This window comes from Prunus avium, chromosome 1, assembly GCF_965620075.1.
Source record: "Prunus avium chromosome 1, drPruAviu1.hap1.1, whole genome shotgun sequence".
NCBI lineage: Eukaryota > Viridiplantae > Streptophyta > Magnoliopsida > Rosales > Rosaceae > Prunus > Prunus avium.
Genome location: NC_142284.1, coordinates 21,665,923 through 21,676,339, shown reverse-complemented (window position 1 = coordinate 21,676,339; position 10,417 = coordinate 21,665,923). Strand labels below are relative to the sequence as shown.

The 10,417-nt window shown below is 39.2% G+C and overlaps 1 protein-coding gene across 1 annotated transcript; it reads left to right on the top strand.

Annotated features, from left to right (window-relative positions):
- Positions 1–7,331: 7,331 nt before the first annotated feature.
- On the top strand, positions 7,332–8,327 carry LOC110769652 (uncharacterized). Its single transcript, XM_021973675.2, has one exon. The coding sequence runs from the start codon at positions 7,332–7,334 to the stop codon at positions 8,325–8,327; it is 996 nt and encodes a 331-aa protein (XP_021829367.2).
- Positions 8,328–10,417: the final 2,090 nt, after the last annotated feature.

The following is a 10,417-nucleotide window of genomic DNA, read 5'->3' as shown; positions in this document are numbered from 1 at the left end:
AGGGTTTGTACTTACATGGATATTAAGAAAGAGCTGAGAGAATATAACAAATGCTTGAGAGAGAGCTCGGAGAATATACCCAATGCTTTGAGAGAGAGCGAAAACTTTAAGACAAATTTATGTTGAAGAGAGAGAACAAACTATTTTAGGGTTAAAGGGAAATTCTGAAAATTTTAGATTGCGGTCAAAAATTTCAAAGGGCTGCGTTTTTCAACGACAGTGGTAAATAAATAGCTATTGACGTTTAATACTCACTTACGACGACGGTTTACGTACACAACCGACGTTGTAAAATGAAACTACATCGACAAATAAAGGGAACGTCGTAGTAAATTATTTTTACGCCACCCCTTAAGAAACCGATGTCTTAAATATTAAATAATTAGATGGGGTTTGGGTTTCCTGGGATTCGAACACACGTAATTGAGAAAACCAGCGAGAGAAAACCGGCTTCGTTTCAATAAACCCTAAACCCTAAACCCTAAATTTTTCAATAATTATAAAAAAATACACAAGTATGAGAAAAATGAACCGAAACTTGCTACGGACTCCTTACAACAATGCCTTCTATAATATTAGGCTAAAATCTGGATTTCATAATTTTGAATTTATGGCCACCAATGGATCACATAAACCTTAGGGTTATGTTATGAAAAGTATAAGGACTATCGTGCTTTTTCTCTAAATTTTTTTGACTTTTGTTATCACTTGTAATTTTGAAAACTAAAATTACATTTTTCACTGAGTGCAAGATATTGTCTCAATGAGTGCATAGAATTTGTCAGTTTATTTTTCGGATTTTTTTTAATATATTATGAATATTAGTAATTAAATACAATAAAAAATTATTTTTAAAATTACATTTTTTAAAGCTTTATGGGAGAGACAATATTTCAATGAGTGCATGGTAGTTGTCAGTTTATTTTTTGGAATTAGTTTTGAATTTATTATGAATATTACGAATTAAATAAAATATAAAAGTCATATTAAAATGAAATGACAAATGACATAATCGACGGTGGATACCTTTTCAATGACGTTAAACAACACAAAACATTGTCCTAGATTATTTTAGACGTCGAAAAGAACACAAAACGACGTTATTACGTTACCACGTCATCTTTTTTTTGATTCACCGACGTGGGTTATTACTTTACCACGTAATCTTTTTTTAATAACTGCCGTGGGTTGAATTTACAACATGTTTTCTATAGTCGTTACCGCCATTGTTTTCATATACAACGTCAAATTTTGTAAGCTAACCGCCGTTGTATGTCTTTAAGACGTAGTATATCGGTAGAAACTTTTTCCGTACAAGATGAAGTAAATATAAACCGTCGTTTCTATTCCTATTACATGACGTTTTTAAGAATTTCCGTTGATGTTATATTTCCCGTTATAATAAGATGACAACTGTATACACATATGAGACGTGTAAATGAGAATGAGATGTCGATTTTTGGGAATTAAATTAAGTTCTTACGAATTACTGTCGTTTGAATTCATTTAAAGACATAAATATCCTAAACTAAAAAAATTTCAAAAAAAAAATAATTTTTTTTATGATTGTTCGATTGATTACAAGAAAAATATTTATGTACATTGTTAATAAATTAAAATAAACCTAAACATTGTTAAAATAAATTACATCACTTATGATTCTGTAATTGCTTGTTAACAAATTCTGCCCATTCCAGCCTAACTTCGTCAATATGTTCTTATTCATACTGAACTCGTTCTTTTTTCTTTTCACACTGCAAAATAAACGAAAAAACCGACGCGTTATAAATATACAAACGACAGTTTTAAAGAAAAAATTGATTTAGTAAAATAAAGAAATTATATCTTAAATTTTGCCTTTTACCTTCTTCTCAAAAGCTAGGTCTGGATCATGAATTATATCTCTCATGAATCGCATAACGTAATAGCCACACTCTACACTTGTTGGTTGTTCAGGAGTGCCTTGTAGAGTTTTCCAAATGGCTGCTTTAGGTGATGAATTTTTGTTTACATGAGAGTTAAACATTTTTCATTGCCCTGTTTCAAGAAAAAAAAGTGTTAATGACAAAACGAAAAATCTAAATAAAAAATAGTAACCGTCGTGGTAAATTAGTGAAGACGACAGATTTTCAAATTTTTTGGATATTGATGTTTATTTGCTTTAGTGTATTGTAGGCTTCCAAATTTTTTGGATATTGATGTTTTTTTTTTGGCAATTTTTGTCATTTTATTGATCTACCGTCTTAGGCTGCCAAAATCCAGGATATGAATCTTAAAAGAAGTAAAAACTAAGACGACGGTTCATTGATAATGTCAGTCGTATAAAATTAATTAATATGACGATTTTTTCATTTTCTTGATCTACCGTCGTAGGCTTGAAAAGAAAAAGAACATTCGTATAAGAAATAGACGTCGGCAAGTTACGATGTGGGAATCTTATTTTAACGTCGCTATAACTAAAAAAACCAACATGGTTATTGAATAAATTGGTTATTGAATAAATAACCGTTGTGGTTTGATACAATTAGACGGCAGTATTTATATAAGGACCAACGTGATTTTTTAAATTTTTTGTATAAATTTGACGTGTTCTTTTAGTTTCAGTTTTCATTTAGGGTTCCAACTTCTTCTAACCTCTTTGGAGGCAATATTTTGGATTTTCTCAAAGCTCGTCGCTCTCTCTCACCTCTCTGGGTGCAATAATTTGGATGTTAACTATGTATGTGTGTTTGGTGTATCTCAACGACACCAAAACGCACATATCGTTAACTTTCAAAACATTGTCTTTCTCAAAGTTTGCCATCATCAGTTCAATTCTGGTTTCGTTTAGAGGCAAATGTTTTGGATTTTGATGCGTATGTGCCTTTGTGTATCTCAAAAACACAAAGACACATACGTCATCAATATTTAAAATATTATCTTTCTCACATTGATGGTTCGATTATGATCAGGATCCAAAGATCTCAAAGATCTCACTGGTAAGATTTCATACCTCTTGGGATCTCATTTTAATTTTCTTGTGACTATGGTTTTCTATATAAACCGTCGTGGTTTTTCTCAATTCTTGTCATTTTGTTGATCTACCGTCGCAGGCTACCAAAATCCAAAAAAAATAAATCTTAAAAAGCAATAAAAATTAAGACAGGGGTTTACAGTCAAGGCAGACGTATACATCGAATAAATACGATGGTAATTTTAACTTCACGACGTGGTAAATTAATATTATATGGTGCTACTTGAACAAACAGACGTGGTTATTACTTACTTTTACGACTGTCATCGTGTACAACCTTAATACATCTTGATATATAAAAAATATGACGTGGATATTCTAACTTAGACGTCGTTATCTACTCTTTTGCTATCGTGGTTTTCCACTACTCTATACGACAGTAGTGTTGTAGGTACCATCGTAGTACACTCTCAAATCATAAGTCGATAAATTTATCTTTCGTGTCGTGGTACATTGATTTAATACGGCGTTGTTTTGTAATATACCGACGTGGATTCCGTAATATTATACGACGAGGACTAAGAACAATTGGTCGTGTTTATGTAGGAGTTAACAAGGCGGCTATTTTGTTGAACCGTCGTCTTTACTTTCTACGTCGATGGCTTCATACATGCTGTCGTTGTTTTTGGGTCAGAGTTTAACTATGAAGAAAACCTTTTTAATAAGAAGACGCTTTTTTAGTTGGGTGCGTCGTTTTAAAAAAATATCCAAGCGGACCTCCATTTTTTAGGTGTTTAAGTTACTTATCGATGACGTTTTTATGTTACCGTCGTCTTTATAAAGACAACGACGGTATTTTGTTCTACCTTTGTTGTTTTCTGGTTGTCTTTTTCACTTTTTGTAGTAGTGCTTCTTCTTCTTCTTCTTCTTCTTCTCTCTCTCTCTCTCTCTCTCTCTCTCTCTCTCTCTCTCTCTCTCTCAAAAAACACTAGTACATGGTAGAAATCTATTCTAAAGAATTGGAATGAATGATTGAAGTAAGGAATGATGACATTTATAAGAGAGGCTAAGGATGCAACCAAATAAAATTTATATATATATAATATTCTAAACAACCAAAAGATAAAATAGAAAACTAAGAGAATAATGTACACTCATTCCCCTTTGGCCAATGATATCCTAAAGGAATATGTGACTCATTTATTTCCAAAAATGATACCACAACACCACTTGTTACTAGTATGTAGGGTGGCCTGGCAATGATGATTTGATTAAGACCAATTCCTAGTCTCTACAAGTGGAAAATAAGAATGGTGTCATCTTTGACCCAAGGGAATAATCTCAAACTAGGCTTAAGATTTAATAACATATGAGTCTTCACAATAAATATTAAATAAGGAAAAATCATATTAATAAATAATGAATATGTAGTATGAATATTTCTTTAAAATAAGATATATACATATATAGTTTTTTTATTTATAAAAATGAATAGGGTGCTCTCTCTCTCTCTCTCTCTCTCTCTCTCTCTCTCACATCCATTGGATCTGGTTGGATCTCGAGATGGATCTGCCTTGCCAACTTCACTCCCTTATCCGGAGTTATGGAAAGCCGTTTCTTAAGCATCCATCATTTGTTTATACGTTACTTTGTCTAGTGTACTTATTTTTGCAAGCTTCAAAGAATATCATAGATAAGATAATTTATTTGGAAGTATCCTGCCATTCCAAGCCCAATCAAATACTCAAGAGCCGTTTGTTATACAAGCTTGGCTTGGTCCGGCCTGGATTACATTTTCGTCTCACGTTTGTTTCATCTAATCCTAGTCTTAGATGAGATGCAGGGCCCACCAAAAATAACTCCTTAGGAGGAGACTATTAAACACATGTGGAAAGGGAGGACTAGTCCCTTGCTTACCAATGTATAAGATGCATATATTATATTGTAATAATAATAACATATATTATTATTATTATTATTATTAGGACAAACTACATGAAACCCCCCAACCTGTAGGGTCATTTACGAGTTCATACCCGATTTTGGGGACATTTACCATTACATACTCAACGTCACGGAAACCCTACAATTTGTCCCCAACGTTAGTGAGATCATTGGAAAATCCGTTAAATGCTGATGGAGCAAATGTGGGACCCATTTGTTGATGACATGGACATCCAAGTGGACAAAAAATTAATAAAAAAATTATTTTATTGTTTAAATGATTTATTATTGTTAAATTAATTCAAAATTTAAAAACAAAAATTTTAAAAATAATTTAAAATCTGGAAAAACCAAGAAACATTAACAACCAAATCATACTGCAAGTGAAAGAGGAACTTTTCGATTTCAATTTTCATTTTGGATTTCGAAATTTTTTGTTTTCCCAGCAAACCAGAATAGCAAAAGCCATGGGCCATCCAAATCCATGGATCCAAATAGAGTGGAAGACGAGCGCTTGCTCAGAATCGCCGAGAAGCTTCTACACAATTGACATCTGTTCAGAGATACTACTGATTTTCTATACGAATGTGGTGGAGCTCATTGCATATGGAAAGCCAAGGAAGATGGGATTTACTTGTTTCATATTCGAATGAAAGAAGAAAAAAAAATGCAGGGAAAATATCAAAGCCTGAAAATGATATGTATGGAAGTTAGTATTCAATGGTTGTTAATGTTTCAGGGCTTTGCCAGATTTTTTAATTTTTAAAAAAATTTTGCTTTTTAAATTTTGAATTAATTTAAGGCTTATTTACTGTAGTGCCCCCTGAAACTATGGTCAATTCTCACTTTATCCTCTGAAAGTTAAAATGACCCAGAGTACCCCATTAACCAAGGTTTGATGGTTCACTTTGCCCCCCACCGTTAACTCTGTTAAAAATTCTATTAAAAACAATGACATGGCATAAATAGGACCCACCCTTTTGATGAAATGTATGCCATGTAAGTGCCACATGTGAAAAACCAATAAAATATTTTACAAATAGGAAAAAATATTTAGAAAATTACTTCCCTCTTCTCTCTCCCTCTTTCTCTCTCTGTACCAAACACCCTCCCCCACCAACCCACTTGGGGGCAGCCATCACAGCCCCACCACTCCCCGCCCAAACAGCCACCCACCCACGACACAGCCCAGCCCCCGCCCCTTTCTCTTTTCTTCTTCCACTAATTTCCAAATCCCTAATTCTAAATATGTATATCCATGACAGACAGAGCACCCAAAAGCCATGCCCCTGTGACTTGTCCCTCTCATGAATTCAATTCTTATTGCCAAACCCACTACCTTCCAAAATCAAACAAACCAAATCCAAAATCCCAAAACCCACTACCTTCAAAATCCCAAAATTGACCCATTAATTGTGCACCCAAATTCATAACTCACCCAATGATGCAATAACCACCCATCATCTTAGAAAACACATAAAGCCACTGTGGGAGCAAATATTTTCGTCTCCAATCACAGCACGCCACATGGAAAAGAAGATTATCACTTAAATTAATTAATTAAACCTATTCATTTGGTTAATTAATTAATAGGGATAATATCTTAATTATAAGATATTATCTTTATTTAATAAGATAATATCATTAATTGGGATATTATCCTAATAAAGGGATAATATCTTAATTATAGGGTATTATCTCATAATTAATGAGATAATACCATTAATTTAGATATTATCATAATAAAAGGATGTAATCGAGTCCGACTCAATCTCTACGAAACCCTAGCCCCGAGGCTCCTATAAATAGATGACTTCATTCATCATTCAAGGTAAATCTAAACCTACTCTTAATACCCGAGAAAAATACCCGAAGCTTTCTCTCCCTCTCCACTCTCCATTCTCCATATTTTCTCCACACGGCTGCGGCCACCACACACGGCTGCGGCCGCCCAGTTCGATGTGTATCAAGCAGGTCGAGCAGGAGTAAGCAGACAAGGAGAGGGACAACAACACGGTCGGCTTGCCGACATGTCGCAAGCATCTGCAAGCTAAACTCAGAGAAGACAAAGTCTCTCATCTAGATTGAGTTCAAGGACCAATGTTCACGAAAGGCTAGGGCCCCAGGGAGGTCAACATGACGACCACCACAATGAGGATCTTGAAGAAAGGCACTCCGCTGCCCGTTCCCGAAGAACTAATTCTCGTCGACAAGCTACAGGAAATTCCTCGCAAGCGCAGCCCACCAACATGCCGCCTAGGCAACACAGCCGAGAAGGTCGACCCTTGCGAACCAATGAGGAAGTCAATCAACATCGCCCAAATCGCGAAGGTCACCAATGTGACCGACCAACTATGTGTGCGGAAGATGTTGAGAAGCTTGTAAATAACCAACTTCGAGATTTAAGGATTGATGGGAATTTTGAAATGCACGCATGGAGGTAGACCAAGCAAACTCCTCACCTTTTATCGCCGAAATCGAGCAGGCTGCTCCCCCGAAACTATTCTCAACTGCCTCTTTTACATGCTTCAAAGGGGATTCTGATCCTGAAAGTCATCTGAAGCACTTCAAGAGCGTTATGATCCTCCATAAGGCTGAAGACGCGTTAATGTGCAAAGTTTTTGCAATGACTTTGCTAGGAGCAGCTCAGGATTGGTTCCACACCCTGCCATCAGGGTCGATCAGCAACTTCAAGGAGCTTGCTTACGTCTTCACCAAGGAATACACTTCTTACCGAACGATTAAGAAGAACCCTGACCATCTGTTCAACCTACACAAAAAGCCCGATGAATCCCTCCGAGACTACATCAAGAGGTTGAAGGCAGAGAGGGCAAAAATCATAGGATGTGATGACCAAGTTGCGTCCTCTGCCTTCAAGAGGGGCTTTCCAACTGAGTGTGAGCTGTATGGCGAGCTGACCATCTCTCCATGCCAAACACTGGTAGAAGTTTTCGCGACAGCAGAGCACTACGCAGTTTGGGACGACGACCGGATTGCTGCAAAGAAGGCTGCCAAGCAAGTCGATCAACCGGCTGAGCAGGCAAGCCAAAGGAACAGCAACAACAAGGATGAAGGCAAGCGCAGATCACAGCCTGAAGGAGGTGCTCCAGCAACTGAGAGCTACACCAAGTTCACTATCCTGATTCACCAGAGCCTAGCCCAAGTAAAGGACATGCCGTGGTTGAAGAAACCATCACCTTTGAAGGGAAACCCAGCTAAGAAAGATACCAGTAGATACTGCGCATTCCATGAAGGGCACAGTCATTACACAAACGACTGCTTCGCCTGGAAAAGGCACCTCGAAGAGCTGGTTAGAGATGGCCATTGCACGGAATTCATTGCAAGGGGGTCTATCCAACAAATCAAGGATTGTGATGCAGTTGCCAATGAGCCTCCACGAAAAAAGTTATACGGATCAACACGATTCTAGCCGACTCCAAGAGTCTGGGCTGACCACCAAGGAGCAGAAGAGAAAGATCAAGCAAGCGACTTTCATCTCCCAAGCCGTCACCAGCTACCTAGTCATGGAAGACGATCCTGGCATCATCTTTTAAGGGAAGGAGGTACTATGACAATGGAATGCCCATCACCTCCAGGGGTATTATCCATGAAGCTCTTCACCTATCAGCTCGCCTCTAAGCAGGCGGCTGAGCCTCCCTCACCTTTATTGAAGCCAAGTTACTTTTGACGTTACCCGTTCAACTCATCTCTTTTGTTCAATAAAGCAATGTAGTCACATAGACATCAATACAAGTTCAAGCTTTTCTTTCCAATGAAGTGTTCACAAAAGCAATCGACACGTCTTCGGACGTAGGCCAAACGGGCCACTCTCATCGACACGTCTCCGGACGTAGGCCAAACGGGCCACACTCAACGACATGTCTCCGAACATAGGCCAAACGGGCCACACTCAACTACACGTCTTCAGATGTAGGCCAAACGGCCCACTCTCATCGACACGTCTCCGGACGTGTTTGTGCCTAATAAATCACGGTCATAAACTGACCAAAGGGACTTCCTCTCGACCCTAGCACCGACTCATGAACTGAAACGTGGCGGTTCGTTAGGAATTTTGCCTTCCTAAAGAATAAAAGAAAAGCTGCGAAGGCGGAATCCTCTCGGCCTCGCAACGGCCGAGGCCGAAGGGCGTAAGAGACACGGCCGAAGATATCAAGGTTAAATCGCCACGTGGCAACAAGGTCCCACACTTCATTTAATGAAGTAACGCCTCTGACTGTTGCAGCAAACCCACTAGCCGCGAAAAGGCATTTAATGCACGAGGGAAGAAGGGAAGTGACTGAAGTCAGGGTTTGGTGAAGCAAATCAGGGTGGTTAGGCGCAAACATTCTTACGAAAATTCTTACAGCTTCAGAGATTAGGTCACCAGCTATCAAAGCATTAAATGCGTCTCCATGGCCATGGGTGCAGAACCCACGATTAGGGCGGCGGCCGAGATTTACCGGGATTTATGGGGTCACACCACCATGCTTCACGATCCCAAATGTCGATTGGACCACCCACTTGCTCTAATCAGGCTCCACCATGCGGATTTTCAGCCTCGATTACTCCTCCAGAGCTCTTCCTATAAATACCAAGCTCGAGCTACATGCAAAGGGTTCAAACACCAAACCAAAAGCCTCCCACGGAGCAAATTATATTTTCCTGTAATGCACTTTCAATACCTTTACTTGCTTTCCTAGGAGTAGTGATAGATTGTAAGGAAAATCCATTCATCAATATATCATACGACCCTCGATTTTTTGAGATGCCGGAGCACCATCTCTGTTACTCTTCCATCCACCCCATATATCATACGACCGTCACTCTCTGAGCACTGCCCAAAACCCACCACCAACGCCACCGCCAAACGGCCTTGTAACTCAGGCCGTGAACCTGACAGCCGAGATCAGTTCTTCTCTCGGCCACAATTGTTTGATTAGAAGTCGAACTCAAACAGGCGCACCACTTAACCATTTTATCCAAACACATCACCCCCTCGACGCACGGTAGACCGTGCTGGCACGCCCGCACACACCGCACCGCATCCAAAAGAAGGACGTCACGTGTTGACTCATATCCCCACGGCCCGGAGCACCAGGCCGTGAGATTTGCGTAGCCAATAGGACGTAGGCCAAATGGGCCACTCACTCATCGACACGTCTCTGGGCGTAGGCCAAACGGGCCACACACATCGACACGTCTCCGGACATAGGCTAAACAGGCCACACTCATCGACACGTCTCTAGACGTAGCCCAATTGGGCCACTCTCATCGACACGTCTCCGGATGTAGGCCAAACGGACCACTCTCATCGACACGTCTCCGGACGTAGGCCAAACGGGCCACACTCATCGACGCATCTCCGGACGTAGGCCAAACGAGCCACTCTCATCGACAAGTCTCCGAACGTATGCCAAACGGGCCCCACACACTCATTGACACGTCTCCGGATGTAGGCCAAACATGCCACTCTCATCTGCACATCTCTGGATGTATGCCAAACAAGCCACAACCCAGAGA